General features: G+C 42.5%; 1 protein-coding gene across 2 annotated transcripts; it reads right to left on the bottom strand.

The window, feature by feature from the left end:
• Nucleotides 1-14147, bottom strand: CDKN2AIPNL (CDKN2A interacting protein N-terminal like). 2 transcript variants are annotated; one of them, XM_004384714.2, is made up of 3 exons: nt 13839-14142; nt 12198-12297; nt 1-6371 (listed from the first exon to the last, which is right to left on the bottom strand). In XM_004384714.2, the coding sequence occupies exons 1-3, from the start codon at nt 14075-14077 to the stop codon at nt 6360-6362; spliced, it is 351 nt and encodes a 116-aa protein (XP_004384771.1). In that variant the 5' UTR covers nt 14078-14142; the 3' UTR covers nt 1-6359. The 2 variants fall into 2 exon arrangements, with proteins under 2 accessions (XP_004384771.1, XP_023594753.1); XM_023738985.1 differs by lacking the exon at nt 1-6371 and adding an exon at nt 6378-7639 and having other exon boundaries at nt 13839-14147.
• Between the last annotated feature and the right edge of the window lie 7407 nt (nt 14148-21554).

The raw sequence follows: 21554 nt of genomic DNA, 5'->3' as shown, positions 1-21554 counted from the left end.
GAAGACTGGGGTTCATAAAGTGCCATTAGGTTGTGGGCTTGTGGAGAGGGGATCAGAGGCTATCTCTGAAAGGATCCCCTAAGACTCCATCAGCTTGAGCCATCCCTTCCCATCCTGAAGCTGTCTGTTACTTGTCATTCTTCTTGGGAGTGAAGGAGGAGTTCTGTGGTATTTTTAAGGCTGCCAAAGTGCAAACGTAAGAGCACTTAATACAGACCTCTGGGGAGCAAAAGGTTGGTTTTGCTCTTGCTGTCCGAAGCCCAAAGGATACGCTTGCCCTCTTCTCTTCCTCCTTTACAAACAAGGCCTTTTGCCAAGAATACCACAGCTCACCAGCTGAATTGGACTAGCTGCACTCCTGAACAGGAGAACGTCAACTGCAGAGAAGCTTGCTGCTCTTTGGCTGGGTTCTGTGTTAAGTTATTTTACAAAACTGAGCTGGGAAATTTTGTTTTTTGCATTGGTGCTGGTGCAAAGAAAAACAGGAAGCTGCTTACCTACTGTATCATTCCAAATCTGAGGGATACCTTCTTCCAGCAGAAAACTGTGTTTTTGCTTGGCCTAATAACCATGCTGGGCCAAGAACAGGAAGGAATCCATAACCCATATCACTAGATTTGGCTAAAGGCTTGGAACATCACCTCCAAAGAAAATCTAAATTGGTAACCTTACTGTGTTGCAGTGAGTTTTGGTTACCGGACTGTTCTTGTACAGTCACATGAGGCTGTGGTTGCAAGTGGAGACTCCCAGGAACATCAAGAGGAAGATTGCCTTCAGAGTGAAAACAAAGTCAATCCCAGGGGTGGGTACAAAGGATCTGTAAGCCAGGAAGATCAGCAAGGCCTAGCAATAGTGAGTTTGATGAACCCATCTATGGGAGAAAGTTATCCTTCCTGGCTTGTGTTAGTCCTTACACATCGGCTCTAGGGACTGGGTCTCCTTTTGCACAGAACAGCTTGAGAACAGACCGCAATCACTGTGCTATCCCCTCAAGACCAAGTCTGAAGGATCAAGCTGTAAGAGACAATCTAAGCATCAAAAATGGAGACTTAGAGCCCAAGACTGGGAACTGCTTTCCAGACAGCCTTTGGCTGTGCATGCTCAGACCTGCGCAGTGGACCAGGCATGTAAGACAGCAAAGGGCCTCCTCCTGGCTCTAAGCTCCTAAGCCTTTGGGGACACTTTTAATATCAGTTCTGTTTTTTGTTATAAAAGGAGAACATAGTCATAAAAGATAATTTGGTAAATACAGAAGGTAGAAGGAAATATGAGTCATAGTCTCACCACCTGGGAGGCTTAGAACAGCTGGTTTAAGGAGAAGTGGCAACCATAGGTGATGGTCCAGCTGGGGCCCACAATTTACACAGAATGATGAGGAATCTAGTCAGTTTATAGGACAAAACCCTGGGCCAAACTTGGTCACACAGCCTCCAGGAGCCCTTTCCCTGGCTAGGCAGCAGAGGCATTGCCATGTGTGTGCCAGTGCTACAGCAAAGGCCATGCCTGTGTCAAAACAAGTATACCCACAGGCTGTATACCCAGGTGGTAGACAAGTTCTGAGGTGCCTGCTATGGGAGAAGGTTATGCAGGCCATGCAAGCTCTGGCCGAGGTTGCTCATTTCTTCATGGCAGCCCTCTCTGGAGGTTCTGTTCCCACCTGCCAGCTAGAGCCTGCCATTTGGTTGGTGCTGCGTTGTTCAGTGCCTGCTGCCATTTATTCAGCCAACATATATACTGTGTACCTAATGGGTGACAAGTTCCTTTTAGGCCCTGCTCTGCAGCTTGCACTGAAAAGGTCCACCTTTGCAACCCTGAGGATGGAGCCTGGTTGAGTGGGGTAATTGTGGGCATTCACTTTCCTTTTGTGTAAATTTAAGTAAGTTGGAGAATTTTCATATTTTCCCAGCTTGGCCTCAAAGGGATACTAGGGCATGAATGAGGAAGCAGTTATGAGAGCCTACTAAGTGCCGGTACTTTGTTTTTCCACTGACTCCTCCAATAAAGATTGAAGTAGGAATCATTATCACCACTTTGCAGATGCCTACCCTGAGGAGAAGTAACTCAGGAGGAAGAGAGTTATCTACCAGCTCACATCTACTAGGAACAAGCAGTCTTCTTACTATAAAAAAAAGTCAGAGGAAAAAAAAAAAGCAGCCCTAACAAGATAAGAATTTGCTGCTGGCTTTAACGAGGACTTCAACCACTAGACCCACATAGCTCAAGGCTAACCTTAATTGTCCCTTCACTGTAAATCAGAGGAGGGCCAAGACCTGCCTCAGGCCCCTACCAGCAACATTCTCCCAGGCAAAGGAAGTGGGAGGGAAGGCCATATTGAAGGATTTCTTTTTCTTTTTTGCTCAGCCCACTTCTGAGCTGGGAAAGAGGGATGGAACCCCTGGGTCAAGTTCTAAAGAGGGAGACACCCTTGTCTGAGAGCACAGCCAAGGAAGCAGCTCTGGCCCACATGACCAGGTCTAGAATAATAAGACCAAATCTAATGGGAGTTTAATAAGGTTATCTCAATTTCCATTCTCTCTTCTTTGATTTTCAAGAGAATCTGTGTTCAGAGGAAACTTTAATTTTTGTCAACAGTTGATGGAGTCTTTTTGCTTCACCTCCTTGGGATGAGACGGCACCTTCTGCCATTTGGGGCATCTTCTGATGTTATTAGGTTAAAGTCACTAGAAGTGACTTACATGATTAAACCTGGAGGAACTCAGTCAATATAATGTTGCCTTAGTTGAATGAAGGGCTAAATGGTTAACCACCAAAATACTGACTAGTACTTACAAACAGTGACCCAGTTGGCTCTCAGTGTGTGGGTGTCTATGGGCAAGGCTTCAAGCTCACTTCCATCACTGACAGGCACTCATGCAAAGAACCCTGCCCCTAATGCTGGCATTATCAGAAAACCTTTCAAACCAAAGTGAGAAGGGCAGCAACCACTGTAACCACCTATCCCCAGGAGTCAACTTTAGAAGGAGTATAGTGAATCTGGAAAAGAAACAATCTCACCTGGCTTGATTTTATTAAAAGAATACAGACTCCATGTGGGGAAAATTTTTCCTCCATTTTACTCACTGCTGTATGCTCAGTACCTAGAACAGCACCTGGCACAAAGTACGCAAAATAGTTGTTTAGTGAACCAATTTCCATATGACCAAAAAGTAAGTTCTAAGACTGTCTTGCCTTGGAGGATTTGTGTTGACTTTTATCCTACAGAAGTTGTCCCTACACTATCTAGTCAAGGATGAAAGCCATGACTAGATGTCATGGGGCACACAGCCTCAGACACCAATAGAAGTTGACAGTCTTCTTCCAGACATAGGGCACCCAGCACTCTTCAGAGCTGGACAATTGGGAAACACCCAGCTGACATTTAGGGTAATATAAACCACATTTCAGATGAATTTTCACTGCCACTTACTACAGATTAGCAAAGCATCAGAATGAGCAGTGATCGTTAATATATAGGTAAGCCATAGGTCTGAATGGATCCTGAATCCTTCTCTCTACTAATACAGAGGATTGGTCAGGTGGGCCAGAGAGACAAGAGTGTTTCAAAAAGTAATTTTCTGAGTGCCTGGATAACATGAAAGAGCATCACTGTTAAGGTAACTGAACACCCTAAATAAACTACACTGAATGTTAGTAATGGCTTTTCAGAAAGTCTGAGACTAATTAATAGAAAACATTCTTTCTGGCATTAACTTCCCCACCAAGTCCCTTCCTATGATCAGACTTGATCTTCACCTCAAGTCTTGGGCAGGATTGTACATATGAAGAGGCCAGAATCTTGCAGCTTATATCTGGTGTGAGCTCCTGTTCCAAGGCTGACAGTGGCCTTTTCACTATACACGAGTGCTGCAGTGCAAAAATTTAATTTCTGTGCTGCTTTCTCTTTCAGAAAAACAAAGGATGAAATTCTAAAATAGTGGTTTATTTCATAGGTGAGACAACCACAGAGGTTGTAAAGGTAAGATGAAAAGGAAGACACTGAGGGAAAACTCACTGGAAAATGAATCACAAAATTTGACATTGATTAACTAGAGAAGTCTTCAAAAAGAAAGAACCTGTGAATGATAAAAATTTTTTTTAAAAAAAACCTTTAAATCATTTATCTGAACATTTAAAAACAATATAAGCAGTCTAATTATTCCTGGTACATCTTCACATATTTTATCAGATAATTAGCTTATCTGTCTCTAATACGGTATACTGAATCTTTTTGAAGAATGTTATTTTTTCAATTTGGACTTAAAAAATTTTTTCACACACGCACAAACCATAAAGGAAATTGGTGGGGGATGGAGCCCTGGGGGCACAATGTTAACCATTTGTTAAGCACTTGGCTGCTAACCAAAAGGTCAGCGGTTCAAACCCACCAGCTGCTCTTGGGGTGGGGGGGAGCGTGGGGGAGGAGACCTGGCAATCTGCTCCGGTAAAGATTTCAGCCCAGGAATCCCTATAGGGCAGTTCTACTCTGTCTATGAGTCACAATCCACCAGACAGCACACAACAACATTACTCCACAACTTAAACTTGCTTTATGCAAGGGAGGCATTCCTAAATGGCTATCATTACTTTATATTTTTGCCATTATCTCTTGAAAATAAGAGAATGCATGATGAGAAACCTAATGAAAAATGTATTTTAAAAGTGAATAATCCTGTTTCCTCCCACATGTCCTTTATCTGCTATTAAACTCTAGAACCTAATTTCTGAAAAAAACAGTTTCACTGGAGCAAGGGACCCAACCATTGCTTCTGACCTAGAAGTCTCAATTTAAGGCATAGTTACAATTGGATGAATTAAATAAAAATAGGAAGATTAACACACACAAAGTGAATACTCACACACTGATTTTTCCACTTTGTAAATTTTTTAAGCCTCACAAATTTGTACAGATAAATCAAAATGGAAAGAGGCTGGGGTACGTTTGAAGACAAAAATAGGCTAAGGCTCAGTGAGCACTATGCTTGGCCCCCTAACATTTACTCTCTTAATCCTTGCCATAGCTCCTTGTGAGAGGTATTTCTCTGATCTCCATTCTCCAGGTAAGGATCAAGGGAAGAGAAGTGGCTTGTTCAAAGTTACAGATCAGAGACAGACTCCTTCCTTGGCCGTTTCACTCAGTCCATCCTACTGGTTAGAAGCTGCAGGAATGTGGCCCATCTAGGGGAGCTGCCCAGCCTTAGCCTCAGGCCATGGGTGAGTCTTGTTCCATTTCTCTGGCCCAAGACACTGTGCTGCCACAGTAGGCTCTCCTCTCCAACACGTCTGTTAAACTACCTATATTCACCAGTAGGTTACACTAAAGCAGGGTCCATTGTCTTATTGTCCACTATCCCCAGTATCAAGCACAATGCCTGGCACTGAATGAGTGAATCCTGCTGATGGTAGGCTGTTGATGCTAAAGAAAGCCCCTCTCCCAGTATTTATGCCTGGAGATATGCAATTAATAGCAGGTACTAAATAGGATAAAGGAACAGGGAGGGGTACAGAAAAGATACCCTAACTAAAAGGGGGGAAATTAATATAAAAATTTCAGAGACAAGCAGGACTCCAATAACAAGTATTTCCTGAGGGGCTACATCCAAGGCAGTTCCTCAAGTCTATAAGACTCAAGCCTCAGACTCCCTCTAGAAAAAAAACGGAAGGTGAGCTTTAGCCCAGCAACCTGGGAGACCTAGAGAATCTACAAATCAGCTGGCTGCCTGGGCAAACCTGTGGAATCTCATGTCAATGAGCTTTAAAATAAGGCCAGATACTTTCATTAGGCTGCCTCTTCCCCTAAGACGGTAGGTACCTCAGAGACCCTCCAAGGCCTATGATTTTATTCTCATAAAAAAAAAAAAAAGAGACAAGTGTGTGTGGGAAAGGGATATATATACGGCATCAATTTGAGATAGAAATAAGGAATACAGGCTATTTTGCCGGGGTAGGGTGGGGGAGGGGCATAAAACAATCATACTTAAAAAAGAACATTGTTAAAAAATCCAAATCGTAAAATTCATTACCTGCCATTATTACATTAACATTAAAAAAGGCATTTTTAATAAAAAGTTTGACATTTAAAAACAAAAGAAGGCTTTCACAATGTTGATGAACTCATCTTAGAGTGCATGATTTATAAATACATAAACTGTTCATGTAATACTTTTACAATGATAGGTTCTGGAAGAATAAAAACTTCTAAAAAGCCAATCTAGACAGATTACATTTCATTCCAACTGCCTCTCTTCTTTTTGTTGGTAATACCAGGAGTCTTGAGAGAGCCGCTGGGGTCAATGTCACATTTATCCCAGCCTTTCTTCTGAGCCTGTAGCTGATGATGAAAATGTGATAAATCTTCTACCTTAGCTTTGATGCTGGGAAGGAGATGGGGGGGAAGGGGGAGAAAAAGAAAAGGTTATACAGCTATGTAGTCCAGTGAATCAAATTCACTTTCATAAATTAAAATCTGACAGTGATACAGTATATATGTACTACCCAGATGGTAAACAGTCTTAGATATTATTAATATTTTACTACAGACAGAAAATTCAGCAAAACATTGACCCCAACATCCATTTGGAAGCCCAAACCTAGTTTTCTTGACTTCTCACCTGTTAATACATTTAAAAAAAAAGTTGCCATTGAGTCGATTCCAACTCAGAGACCCTACAGGACAGAGTAGAACTGCCCATAGGGTTTCCAAGGCTGTAATCTTTATGGAAGCAGACTACCACATCTTTCTCCCACAGAGCGGCTGGTGGGTTCAAATTGCTGACTTTTTGGTTAGCAGCCAAGCACTTAACCACTGCACCACCAGGGCTCCTTGTGATCTGTAAGCATTCACAATTTAAAGTGAAAATGGAAATACTTAAAATACAACTTTTTCCTGGCATGTTCTACAATGAAGAGTTCTAAAAGCAGAATCACACAAACACTTATTGTTCTAAATTAAAAACAGCAGAATTCAGGTAGTAATTCACAACGTTTCACACTGAGTCAGGGTTTAGGAGATGTGAGGTTATATATTTCTGGATTTCACACTATTAAAAACTGTAAAAGTATGTCTGCAAATAGTGACAAGTAAAGCAGATATATTCTTTTTGGGTACTCTCTAGCACCTTTGGTAAATTTAAACTTGGCTATAGACAACTTTTAAGCAGGGCGTGAAGAAATCACTTTGGCTGTCACCTGTATTTGAATGGATTTCCTTAACATTTAGCAGTGAGAGTGCATCAATCTGAGAGTCTTTTTAGTAATCAGAGTTTTCAAGGTATGACCTATTTTCTAGCTAAGCCAGTCACTCCAGGCTTTTTGAGAGATGTAAAAACAAGCTGAATTCCTCAGCAAAAGCAAATATAAGTCTTTTTCCTCTTGGGAGAAGGCAGTATCATCCAAAGAAACCATCTTTAGTCCAAAGTGAAAAAGAAATCCCAGGCCATCTCTCAAATTTCTGATAGAACAGACCAAGACTACAGCAGCACAACAGTTGCCACTGACTTTGGCCACTGCACGTACGGATAACATCTTTTCCAAAAGGTGCTGGCAGATGATCCAGTCATCCTGGACTGTGGCATTACTGAGTCCACCAGACAGCAAGACTAGCCTGTGGTGTTGGACACAGCTGTCCTGGCTGCTTCAATTTCTAGTGGATAAAGGAAAAACACACGTAACTGAGCATTTTTCTTGGGACACAAGACCTCCCCTGATTTAACCAATCTGACAGGTTGATTTTTTTTTTTTTAAAATACTCACCAATACTTGCTACCTTGGAATCCCAGCTCTTTCCACCAATGGAGTGGCTGCTCCATACCTCAGAGCTTGCCAAGACTGGACATAATGCTCAAAGAAAACCAAAACCAAACTTGATGCCTTCAAGTCAATTCCAACTAATAGCAACCCTACAGGACAGAGTAGTACTGCCCCAGAGGGTTTCCAAGGCGTAATCTTTATAGAAGCAGACTGCCACATCTTTCTCCCAAACAGCAGCTGGTGGGTTCGAACTGTCAACCTTTTGGTTAGCAGCCAAATGCTTAACCAATGAGCTACCAGGGCTCCAATGGTCAAAAGAGAACACCCTGAAACGCAAGCAAACTTGTTTTTCTAACTTTTATTTCACACTTCATATACAGTCATTTTCCATAATGTCATTTTCCCTCTTGGGATAAAAATGCTCTCAGGAAAAATGGACAAGTAATTACACTGACAACTTCCTTCTTTGAGCCAATAATGATAGCTTCTTATTCTTCGTCACTCACTCCTCTTTCTCCTTGATTAAGACAATACCTTGGAAAAATTAACTCTGACAGTCATGGTAATAACACCCTTCCTGAGTCACCTGCTGCTCTTTGTTAATTATCACTCATTAATGGGTAAGCTGATCAACCACAAATGCTGACAGTAGGTGTCTAGGAATGGCTGTTAGAAAATTGAGATTATTTTCTGAATATATTTGTGTTTAAATCTCTTTCAAAAGAAAAACCATACACTGCAACTGTTTGACATATCGCACCTGTCAGAGGCCAACACGCATTTTTCTCAGACCAAAATAACAAGAACAAAAAAACCAGCTGGACAAACCACAGAGATGTACTCTCCTCAAAGCTGCAGAAGAGCCATAAAGTATTTTTAAAATCTTACTTTAAAGAGCTGATGTCTCTAAGTTATCTTCACTGTCTGGGTCCGGAGATACCAACAATGCCAGCTGATTCATTTCGACTTGCTAGCTGCCTCTAAAATCCAACTAAACTCTAATTTTAGAGCTAAGGATCAATTCTGGGCAGAACAACAACACATGTTTTCAGGTGCATGGCTCGACACCAGGTTTTTTTTGTCTCTGGGCTGGCAGTGTTGCCTAATGTTTGCCAGCCTCCATTACATGCAAAAACCTCAGGCAAGGGACAAAACTACTCCTGGGAAGTCCTTGAGTCTCCGTGGCCCTCCCTCCAATGGGATCTCCAGGCAGGCGTCAATGGAGAGGGACAGCGTTCAACGTAAGTCTGTCATGGCCCCTAGATCAGATGACCTGTTCTCAGGATAGGCTTATCTAGGGTGGGCAAAACTCTGTGTGCCCTCTAAGTATCTCACTTCTCAGGATCAGCTGAATTTCATTTTCAGTGGCATTAACGGTCTAAAATTAAACTTGGTTACTAAGAAAACGTGAGTTTTATTTGAAAGAAGTTGAAACGTATAATCCAAAGATGTTATGGTAGAATTATGGCCTTGCTTCCGGCTTCTTCCAGGTAGCTAAGTGCTAATGATTGGTATGATGACAGCACTGGTGTTTAGGGATGTCAGGTTCATGCCTGAGGACTCTTCTCTGGAGATTCACACTGTACAATCACCATCAAGAATGCAAACCCCAGGGCAGGGCTCTCTATAATTTTGAGGTTCAAGACCGCTTTTCAATTTTCAAGTTTAAACAGACCACCCCCCCACACACAACACACCCACTTTTCACACCGCTCTGTGGATAATGTTTGGGACATGCCTACCAATGAAAAAACCTCCTCAGTCCCCGAGAGATCACCTTTCAGCCAAACAACAGACAGGCTTATAAAGTGAACAATAACACCCGTGAGGAACATGCTCCTCAGAACAATCAACCATACAAGACTAAAAGGGCAGCATTTGCCCAAAAACAAAATTCAGAAGGCAGGAAAGATGGGTGAATGGAAACGGGGAACCCAGGGAGGAAGCGGGTAGAGTGCTGTCACATTGAGGGGACTGCAACTAATGTCACAAAACAAAATGTGTATAAATTGTTGAATGGGAGACTAATTTGCTCTGTAAACTTTCACCCAAACCACAATAAAATGTTCAAAAAAAAACCTCCTTAGTCTCCTCCAGGGTCTGCAGCCCAAATATCATAAAGTGTTGTGATCTCTAATAGCCCAGCATACTGGAAGGAATAAAATTATCTTTCAGAACTCATATAAGATGGAGAAGTATAATGTAGAACTGACAGGAAAAAAAAACAGATCTAAGGGAGGGCAGAATACCTCTCTCAAGAACAAAGCAGAGAGGAGGTGAAGGCTTGCCCCATTCTCTTCCTCTGCCACCCTGTGGGGGCCTCTCAGGTAGGCAGCAGCTATCTAGACCCTCCCTGGCAGGGCCCAAGCAACCTCATCACTCTGAGATACCCAAGGAGGACTGTCAAGGAATGTTTAAAAGTATTACATGAAGGGATCCATAAAGCCACAAACTCATAAAGTCCAATTCACATGGCTCCCTGAAGTTTTTGATTCCAGGTTCAGATTAAAAACTAAAAAAATAATTTTTTAGGAAAATCATCTGAAATCAAGTGGGAAGTGCTGTTTGGGCCTGGAATACTTTCTGGGCAGCTAAGGTGACCTCCTTAAGGGCCTTACCTCCCGAAACAAAACCAAATCAAAACAAGACCAAATTGGGGTAAAGCAAGGGCTTACCTATGTTTCTGGGGGCAGAACTAAAAGGGGGCTAACAGCCTTTTATTCTATTGCTTTTGGTCAATTTAATAAGCATTTTCTGAGCACCTTCTCTGGGATAAGCCTATACTAGGTTTTGCAGTTACAAAGGACCAAACATTACATGCCAACTCTTTCCTCAAGAAGGTCACAATCTGGGGGCAAAAGAGACACACAAATAACTATAACTAATGAATTACGCTCTAAAAGAGGCCTGCATAAAATAAAAATAAATTTAAAAAAAAAAGGAACATAGTCTAGTTGGAATAGCCAGACATAAACATGTTGTTAGTTGCCACAGAGTTGCTTCTGACTCATGGCTACCAAGTAAGTGGTATAGACAGTAAAAGTAGAGTGAAAAGAGTCCAGGAGGGACACAAGGGAAGTAAAAAAAGAAAAAGAAAAAGAAAAAGAGGCCTGCATAAAGTGCCAAAGGAACTTTGGGAGATAAGGGAGCAATTAATTCTGCTGCCTGAGAAGACAGGCAGATTAAAAAAAAAAAATGTTTGGGAGTGATTCTGGAAAGCAGCTGGAATGAACAGCCCCATCCTCTAAGGTTCTTTCTGGCCCATGCCCCAAGGTCCTGACAGAAGGTTCTAGGCAGCAGCTCACTGTGTAAGAAGTCCACAGCCACAGACCAGACTAAGCCTTGAAGAAAAGGGAACAGCTATGGTGTCTGGACATTACTCCAGCCACATTCTCATCAGCAAGTTGGAGTGGCCAGACAAGTCTGGTCTGGCTCTTACCAACTGGGATGAGGATGAGTTATTGTTATCAACAAGATTTTTTAACAAGTGGGAAACTTTAGCACCCTGGCCAACATTTGCTTAAAAATCAAGGAAAAAGCTCAAAACAGAATGTTCTTAGGAAAACAGAAGAGGTCGAGTTTATGTGTTACTCCACCAACAATGCGTATACTATAATACTGTGTTGTTATCTAATTATGAAAAGGTTTACAGCAATTACAGGGAAATAAAAATGAAAGCATTTAATCTAAGATACAACTATTGGTCTCTCCAGAGCTAAAGAGAAAGAAGGAAACCAAAGACTCAAAGAAGAAACTAGCTTACGGAACCAATAGTCTACACGAACAATGACATCACCTACCTTGAGACCAGAAAAACTAGATGGTGCCTAGCTACCACTATTGACCATTCAGACCAGGAACTCAATAGATGGCCCCACAGAGAATGTGAGAAAAATGTAGAACAAAACTCCAATTTCTAAAAAAAAGGCCAGACTTACTGGACCAACAGAAACTAGATGAACCCCTGAGACTATCGCCCTGAGATACTCTTTAAACTTGGAACTCAAAACACTCCCAGAGGTCACCTTTCAGCCAGATGACAGATTGGCCCATAAAATAAATATCATCTGTGAGTACTGTGCTCCTCAAAATAATTGTCTAGATGAAACCAAATGGGTAACATTTACCCTAGACCAAAGATTAGAAGGCAAGGGGGGGACAGGGAAGCTAGACTGATGGAAACAGAACAACTAAAATGGAAATAACGAGAATACTGATGTATTGTGGAGAACGTAAACAATGTCACTGAACAATATGAATAGAAACTGTTAAATGAGAACCTAATTTCCTGTGTAAACTTTCACAATAAAATATTTTTTAAAAAAAATGAAAGGGCTTAGACTTTGGGTAGTAACAAGAGAATTCAAAAAGCAATATACTCTACAAATATCTTAAAGGGAGGGACTGTTAACTACACTATTTCATTAAATGCACTTGGAAATCCTGTTTACCTTTTTCATTAATTCACTTCTGGTTGTAAACTGTGGCAGATCTTCCACTTCAATCCCATCCGCCATTTCCATCACCTTGTCTAAAAGGTCTTTGTTGTAACTGTAGAATAAAAAGTAGTAAGGTAAAAGCCTTGGAAAAATTATTTGTCACTGTGAGTTAATACGAAATTGCAGGTTGCTGGACTGTAAACTCAACTCTCAAAGGACTGATTTGATACACTGCAAGAGAAACCAATTAACATGTTCAGCAGCAGGTTAGGAAACAGTTCTTCTCCCTGCTTATGTATACAAAAGTGGGCTTTAGGAACACCAATAGAGCAGGTGTTTCGATATTTATAAAAATATAGGCACCATACACATGGTAGTATATATTCTTGGATATGGTATGAGGACCAAAAAATAAATAAATTTTTTAAACACATGTAGAATGTTAGTCTAATAAAAATGGCATTATTTACTCACTTGCCCAATTCTCTGCCATTTGCCTAAACTTGGATACATTCCTGTTAACCAGGAAGGCAGAGAGAGGGAATAGATGCATCTGGCACTGCTTCCCCAAATCCTGTTCTAATGACCCTCAAGGTCTGAAAACAAAACTTAGTGGCGTAGGTCTGGAGAGGCCATGTGACCAGAAGCAGTCAGCCAGCCAGGTATAGTCATAAGTCATCTTGTTATCCTAACACAATGTCAGGAACTTCTAAAATGGTGTGGGGAGTACACAGATTTGCCACCTTTCTAGTGGTGGGTTATAAAACCAAAAACCAAACCCATTGCCATCAAGTCGATTCTGTCTCATAGTGACTCTACTGGACAGAGTACAATTGCCCCATGGGATTTCCAAGGCTGAAATCTTTATGGAAGCTGACTGCCACATCTTTCTCCCATGGAGCAACTGGTGGGTTCTAACCACCGACCTTTTGGTTAGTAGCTGAGTGCTTAACCACTGTGATACCAGGGCTCCTTAGTGGGGTCTAAGGGGTGGCAGGATGCAGTGAGCTTCAGACCTTGACAAAAAGGCATCTGTTATTTTTCATAAGCAGGACACAGACAGACAAGGTTGGCTCCTACTCAGGGACCAGCAGGCTGGTGACTGGGGAGTAATACTCAAAGGACACAGATTACATCCTGCCAGAAGTGGTAAAATCCACCCATCCTTCCAGAAGCTGCATGACCCTAGGCCTATCCCTTCACCTTCCTCAGCTTTTTCATCTGTAAAATGGGTGTCTTTGTGTCTGTCTCTGGATGGTTACCATGGGGCTCAAAAGTGCTAATCGACTTAAAACGCTCTGTAAAAGTGATGGTTTGAGCTAATGATAGCAGCAATAACAATGGCAACTTCAGCTCCTACCATGTATTGAGTCCTTGCTAGATGGCAGCCCTGTGCTAAGTGCTTTTCACCCTTTAGTACTGTAATCATCACAAAAACTCATTTTCCAAATGAGGAAACTGCGGCTCAGAGAAGTTAAGTATCTTTCCAAGGGACTACCAGAGTGGGAATCAGCCGCAGGCCGGGCCAAGGCGGTTGAAGGTTGGGGGCGGGTTCAGCCTGGGCCAGAGGATCGATTCAGGACACTGCCGTGGACGAGGGCTGTGGGTCGGAGGGCAGGGGACGGGGTCACCCGGCCGGGCAGGGGTCCGCACCTGCAGCCCAGGAAGAGGTGGTTGGCCCAGACCATGGAGAGGGACAGCAGCTGGTCCAGGCGGCCGCCGCCGTCGGGTGGGTCGCGATAGTCGGGCAGGTGGCGCAGGATGAACTCCATCCGGGCTTTCCATTGCTTCTCGCTCTCCGAATAGGAGCGGAACTGTTCCGCGAAGTCAGCCGCCTGCCTCACCCCCGAAACCAGTTCCTCCACCGCGGCGGCCGCCTCGCCACCGACCATGGCTCCCGCCGCCACCGCAGGCCCTACCTGTCCACCGCCTTCCCGGCGCGCACCGCGCCACCGCACGACAGCTAGAAGAGCCCCAGCGGCACACGACTGCTCTGGAGGACCGGCCTGGAGCGCCCTCGCGGGGAGTGGCGGGCTTGAGGAAGGATCGGCTCGCCGAGCCCAGCCCGTCAGACCTCCGCAGCCCACGGCGCCTAACGCCAGGCTACCCAGACAGTGCACGGGTGGTATGCTAACCACCCCGCGGGGAACGAGGGGGAAACTGAGGCCCCTAAGGACAGAATCGGGGCGCTCCCCTCCCAGCTGGGCAGCCGCATGACAGCCAAAACTACACTGTGTCCTTCATGCCCTGGGTAGTGGGGGGAAAGGTGGGAGATCCTCAGGCGCTGCCTCATCCTGGGCGACGTCAGGGGTCCTCGCCTCAGACTAGTCAGTATTGAGGTCTTATGCATGTGGCTGTCTGGGGCCCATCTTTGATTCTCAATGGTTTCAACACCCCATCCAGCTTGTGGAGCGTCTTTCTGGAGCAAGTCATCCATCTATTTATTTAACCAATAAATTCCTGCCAGGCAGTTTGCTAGGTGCTGGATATGCAAAGAGAGAAAAGTCAGAGTCCTGCACTAATGAAATTTACTGTCTAGTGAGGGAAGCAGACATTAGTGAAATAATTGCTCAAGTAAATGGAAAATTTCATCTCTGACAAGTATTAGTAAGAGTGCTGCGAGCATGAATAAGCAAAGGACCTGATCCAGACTTGGGGTCAGGGAAGGTTTCTCCAAGGAAGCAATGCTGGAGAACTGAGAGATGTGCAGGAGTTCACTCAGTGAAGGAGAGCAGGCCATGGCAAGAGAGAGTCTGACCTGGTAAGAGCAGCAAGATCTGTGTGACTGAATTCTAGAGAGGCAGGAAGAGTAGAAGAAATGAGGCTGCAGAGGTCAGCAGAGCCAGTAGACCACTGATAGAGATTGTGATCTAGATCCAAAGGGGAACGAAGAGCCAACGAAGGATTTTAAGGCAAAAGACCTCTTTAAAGCGTTAAAAAGCAAAGATATCACTTTAAGGACTGAGGTGTGCCTGACCAAAGCCATGGTATTTTCAGTCGCCTCATATGCATGCAAAAGCTGGACAGTTAAAGAAGAATTGACGACTTTGAATTATGATGTTGGAGAAGAATATTGAATATACCATGAACTGCCAAAAGAACGAACAAATCTGTGTTGGAAGAAGTACAGCCAGAATGCTTTGTAGAAGCGAGGATGGCGATACTTCGTCTCACATACTTTGGACATGTTATCAGGAGGGATCAGTCCCTAAAGAAGGACATAAACAAAAAAAAACCCAAACTCATTGCTATGGAGTTGATTCTGACTCATAATGACCTTATAGGACAGAGTAGAACTGCCCTATAGGAGAAGGACATCATGCTTGGTAAAGTAGAGGGTCAGCGAAAAAGAGGAAGAGCCTCAATGAGATGGATTGACACAGTGGCTCCAACAATGGGCTCAAGCAGCAACGATTGTGAGAATGGTGCAGGACCAGGCAGTGTTTCGTTCTGTTGTACACAGGGTCCTTATGAGTTGGAACTGACTTGATGGCACCTAACAACAAACAACAGCAAAGTGACATCTCTGTTTCCAAATGATATTGGAAGGAGCTGGAATGGATGTGTCCAGAGAAGATGAGCGGATAGGACTGAGGGTGTTTATTTAACTGGCATGACTCTGCTGTCTGTTCTGGGGTCAAGTAGCAGATCCGCTGAGAGACAGAAGGGCTTCCTTGTAAGTTGGTGAGTTTCCCATCCCCGGAAGCATTCAAGTACTGTTAACTAGGAAATCATTTGACTCTCTATCAATCTTGAGAGATTGTGGACCTTCCCTATAGGCTTCCCCCATGGTCCCACATCAAATGTGGGGTTGGAGTACAGAGCTGGGCCTAGAATCCAGGATCTAGGACTCCTGTGCAGGTCGTATATAGTGAGTAGGGTCCAGGGGAGCATCAGACCATGTTCAGGCTACTGCTTCTGCAGCTTCTGTTGGGGCTTCAGGGCCCCCAACAGACCGAAACCAGATACAGCATGGAAATACCGGACATTCTGAGCAGTAGACCATGTCCAGAGACCCACCCCCAAGCTCGGTGGCACTCCTTTGTGGTTAACAGTAGGGCAGCGTGCTACTCGCAGCCAAGTGGCTGGGGAGAGTACAATGGGGTCTATGAAACCAAGGACAGACCCAGCTTCTCCTGGCAATCAGGAATAGGGGTCCAGAGCTAGGATTCCCAAAATTGAACACAGATCACATCTCCTGAGGTGCTTGTTAAAATAGCAGATTCCACATGGATGAACCTTGAAAACATTATGCTAAGTGAATGAGTCAGTCAAAAAAGGACAAATATTATATGATCCCACGTATGTGAAATATCTAGAATAGGCAAGTGTTTAGAGACGAAAGTTTATTAGTGGCTACCAATGGCAGGAGGGACGGAGGGAGAAAGGACTCCGTGCTTAGGGGACACTGAGCTTCTGTCAAGGATAATGGAAAAATTTGGGAACCAATAAGGGTGATGGTTAAACAACATGATGAACATAAGTTAATGTCAGTGAAATGTACATGTGAAGAATGTTGAAATGGAAAATGTTTTGTTACAAATATATTTACCACACACACATAAAACAGAAGATTCCCAGGCCTCACTACTGGATGCTCAGAGTCAAGACTCCCAAGTAATTCTGACTCCAAGTCCAACTTTGAAAAACACTCAACGTTACTGAGGGTTTTCTGAGCCAAATTCTTGATCACCTGATTGCACAGTGCAGAGGCTGGGCCAGAAATAGGAACCTGGGCTTTGTGAACTGCAGTTGCAGCTACACAACCAACTCCACCTTGAGGTGTGAAAAAGCTCAGGGGTCATCCAGCAACTACCCTATTTAACATCACTTTTGACTGCGGTGGAGCATATGCATGTATGTCCGTACTTAAACAAATATTCAGGCATGCATACAAGTTATAAGAACCCAAAAGTCCACAAATAGATAGCCTTTTTTATAATGTGAAACTGTTAACATTGCACTTTCAAAATTGGAAGCAGTCTAAAACTTTAGTTACTATCGACACTTTGCAGGACCCTGCAGCAAAGTCCAATTACTGCCCACTTTACTGCTTCTAAACTATTGTTTAAAATGGTTCAGATTTTCTTAGAGTACTTACTAACACAGAAAAGACTAGTTTTTCTACCTCATCTTTTTTTAAGCATCTTTATTGAAGTATAATTCATATACCATAAAATTCATCTTTTTAAGTGTGTAATTCAATGATTTTAGTATATGCAGATTTGTGCAAACATCAAAACAAATTAAGTTTAGAACATTTCCATCATTCCAAAAAGAAAACCCCATTCACCATTAGCGGTCACCCTATTTCCTCCAGGCACTGGCCGCCACGTAACTACTTTCTAACTTTACGGAATTCTTATTCTGGACATTTCATGTAAATGGAATCCATACCATATGTGGTCTTTTGTGTCGGACTTCTTTCACTTAGCATGTTTTCAAGGTTCATCTATGTTGTAGCAGGAATCAGTACTTAATTTCTTTTTATGTCTGAATAATAGTTCATTCAATGTATGTACCACATTTTGTTTATCCATTCACAGTTGGAGCCCTGGTGATACATTAGTTAAGAGCTCAGCTACTAGCCAGAAGGTCAGCAGTTTAAATCCACCAGCCGCTCCTTGGAAACCCTATGGGGAGTTCTACTGTGTCCTATAGGGTTGCTATGAGTCGGAATTGACTTGATGGCAATGGGTTTGGTTTTGGTTTGGATTCACCAGTTAATGGACATTTGAGTGGTTTCCTTTTTGACTATTATGAATAATGCTGCTGTGAACACTCATATACAAGTTGTTGTGTAGACGTACGTTTTCAGTTCTCTTGGCTATATACGTAGGAGTGGAAATGGTCTATGTTTAACCTTTTGAGGAACTGACAGTCTGTTTTCCACAGGGACTACACCATTCTTAATTCCCTCCAGCAGTGTATGAGGTTTCCAGTTTCTCTATATCCTCTCCAACACTTGTTATTTTCCTTTTTTTTCTTTAATTACAACTATCCTAGTGGGTGTGAAGTGCTATCTCATTGTGACTTTGATTTGCATTTTCCTAATGACGAATGATATGAGCTTCTTTTCATGTGTTTATTGGCCATTTTTACATCCTCTTTGGAGAAATGTCTATTCAAATCCTTTGCCCATTTTAAATATTGGGTTATCTGTCTTTTTAATATTGCGTTACATAGTCTGGATCCTAGACTTTTTTCAGATATAAGATTTGCAAATATTTTCTCCCATCTTGTTGGTTGCCTTTTCACTTTCTTTATAGTATTCTTTGAAGTACAGACTTTTTTTTTTTTAATTATTGTGCCTTAGATGAGGGTTTACAAAACAAACTAGCTTCTCATTAAACAATTAGTACACATATTGTTTTGTGACATTGGTAGCCAACCCCACAGCATGTCAACACTCTCCCTTCTTGACCTTGCACTCCCTATTATCAGCTTTCCTGTCCCCTCCTGCCTTCTAGTCCTTGCCTCTGGGCTGGTGTGTCCCTTTAATCTCGTTTTGTTTTATGGGCCTGTCTAATTTTTGGCTGAAGGGTAAACCTCAGGAGTGGCTTCATTACTGAGCTAAAAGGGTATCCAGGGGCCATACTCTCGGGGTTTCTCCAATTTCTGTCAAGCCAGTAAGTCTGGTCTCTTTTTTGTGAGTTAGAATTTTGTTTTCCATTTTTCTCCAGCTGTGTCCAGAACCCTCTATTGTGATCCCTGTCAGAGCAGTCAGTGGTGGCAGCCGGGCACCATCTAGTTGTGCAAACATTTTTAATTTTGATGAAGCCCAATGTATCTGTTTTTTCTTTGGTTACTTGTGCTTTTTGTATCATATCTAAGAAACCATTGACTAGTCCAAACTCATGAAGATTTATACCTATATTTTCTTCGAAGAGTTTTATAGTTTTAACTCTTACATTTATGTGTTCGATTTGTTTTGAATTAATTTTTGTATATGGTGTGAAGGTAGGGGTCCACCTTCATTCTTTTGAGTGAGTATTCAGTTGTCTCAGCATCATTTGTTGAAAAGACTGTTCCTTCCCCACTGACTGGTCTTGGCACCCTTGTCGAAAATCAATTGACCAATAATGTATGGGTTTATTTCTGGACTCTCAATTCTAGTCCATTGATCTGTATGTCTATCCTTATGCTAGTACCAGTCTTGATTACTGTAGCTTTGTAGTAAGTTTAGAAATTGGAAAGTGTGAGCCCTACAAACTTTTTTTTTCTTTTTCAGGATTGAACTATGCTGAGCTCCTTGCATTTCCATATGAATTTTAGGATCAATTTGCCAATTTCTGCAAGGAGGCCAGATGGGATTTTGATGGGGATTGCAATTTGGGGAGTATTGCCATCTCAACAACATCACGAAGTCTTCTGATTCATGATCATGGGATGTCTTTCCTTTATTTGTTGTTGTTGTTAGGTGCTGTCGATTCAGTTCTGACTCATAGCGACCCTATGTACAACAGAACGAAACACTGCCCAGTCCTGTGCCATCCTCACAATCTTTGCTATGCTTGAGCCCACTGTTGCAGCCACTGTGTCAGTCCATTTTGTTGAGAATCTTCCTCTTTTTCGCTGACCCTCCACTTTACAAAACGTGGTGTCCTTCTCCAGGGACTAGTCCCTCCTCATAACATGTCCAAAGTACATGAGAAGTCTTGCCATCCTTGCTTCTAAGGAGCATTCTGGCTGTATTTCTTCCAAGACAGATCTGTTTGTTTTTCTGGCAGTCCATGGTTGTCATGGATTGAATATGTATCCCCCAAAGATATCTGTCAACTTGGCTAGGTCATGATTCCCAGGATTGTATGATTGTCTGCCATTTTGTATTCTGAGATGATTTCCCTATTTGTTGTAAATTATATCACTATGATGTAATAAGATGGATTAGCTGCAGTTGTACTGATGAAGTCTACAAGATTAGATAGTGTCTTAAGCCAATCTCTTTTGAGATATAAAAGAGAGAGGCAAGCAGAGAGACATGGGGACCTCATACCACCAAGAAAGCAGTGCCGGGAGCAGAGCGCTTCCTTTGGACCTGAGGTCCCTGCACTGAGATGCTCCCAGAACAAGGGAAGACTGATGACAAGGACCTTCCTCCAGAGCTGACAGAGAAAGCCTTCCCCTGAGGCTGATGCCCTGAATTTGGACTTGTAATCTACTAGACTGTGAGAGAATAAATTTCTCTTTGTTGAGGCTATCCACTTGTGGTATTTCTGTTATAGCAACACTAAATGACTAAGACAATGGTATATTCAATATTCTTCGCCAACACCATAATTCAAAGGTGTTAATCTTTCTTCAGTCTTCCTTATTCATTGTCCAGCTTTCTGGTGCATGTGAGGTAATTGAAAATACCATGGCTTGGGTCAGGCACTCCTTAGTCCTTAAAGTGACATCCTTGCTTTTCAACACTCTAAGGAGGTCTTTTGCAGCAGATTTGCCCAACGCAATACGTTGTCTGATTTCTTGACTACTGCTTCCATGGATGTGGACTGTGGATCCAAGTAAAATGAAAACTTTGACAACTTCAGTGTTTGCTCCATTTATCATGATGTTGCTTATTGGTCCAATTGTGAGGACTTTTGTTTTCTTTATGTTGAGGTGTCATCCATACTGAAGGTTGTAGTCTTTGATCTTCATCAGTAAGTGCTTCAAGTCCTCTTTACTTTCAGCAAGCAAGGCCATGTCATCTGCTTATCGCAGGTTGTTAATGCGTCTTCCTCCAATCCTGATGCCAGGTTCTTCTTCATATAGTCAAGTTTCTCTGATTATTTGCTCAGCATACAGGTTGATAAGTAAGGTGAAAGGACACAACACTGGTGCGCACCTTTTCTCACTTTAAACCGCACAGTACCCGCTTGTTCTGTTTGAATGACTGCCTCTTGATCTATGTACAGGTTCCTCATGAACACAATTAAGTGCTCTGGAATTCCCATTCTTCACAATGTTATCCATAATTTGTTATGATCCACACAGTCGAATGCCTTTGCGTAGTCAGTAAAACACAGGTAAACATCTTTCTGGTATTCTTTGCTTTCAGCCAAGCTCCATCTGACATCAGAAATGATATCCCTGGTTTCACATCCTCTTCTGAATCCAGCTTGAACTTCTGGCAGTTCCCTGTTGATGTACTGCTGCACCCGCTTTATTTAGGTCTTCTTTAATTTCTTTTGTCTTCTTTAATTGCTTTCAGCAATTCTTTGTAGTCTTCAGTTTATAAGTCTTGCACTTCGTTTGTTAAACTTATTCCTAAGTATTTTATTCTTTTTATGTTATTGTAAATGGATGTTTTCCTAATTTCATTTCTGGTTCGTTCATTGCTAGTGTATAGAAATGCAATTGATTTATATGTACTGATCTTCTATC

The sequence above is a fragment of the Trichechus manatus genome, unplaced genomic scaffold (assembly GCF_000243295.1).
Source record: "Trichechus manatus latirostris isolate Lorelei unplaced genomic scaffold, TriManLat1.0 scaffold00127, whole genome shotgun sequence".
In the NCBI taxonomy this organism is placed as follows: Eukaryota; Metazoa; Chordata; class Mammalia; order Sirenia; family Trichechidae; genus Trichechus; species Trichechus manatus.
Note: the sequence above shows the minus strand (reverse complement) of the source record. Positions and strands in the feature narration are given on the sequence as shown.

Coding starts and splice junctions, on each gene's coding strand:
- CDKN2AIPNL (XM_023738985.1), bottom strand. CDS start 14,077: ATGGTCGGTGGCGAGGCGGCCGCCGCGGTGGAGGAACTGGTTTCGGGG. Junction 12,298..13,838: donor CACCTCTTCCTGGGCTGCAG/GTGCGGACCCCT, acceptor TTTATTCTACAG/TTACAACAAAGACCTTTTAG. Junction 7,640..12,197: donor GAAGTGAATTAATGAAAAAG/GTAAACAGGATT, acceptor TTTATCCACTAG/AAATTGAAGCAGCCAGGACA.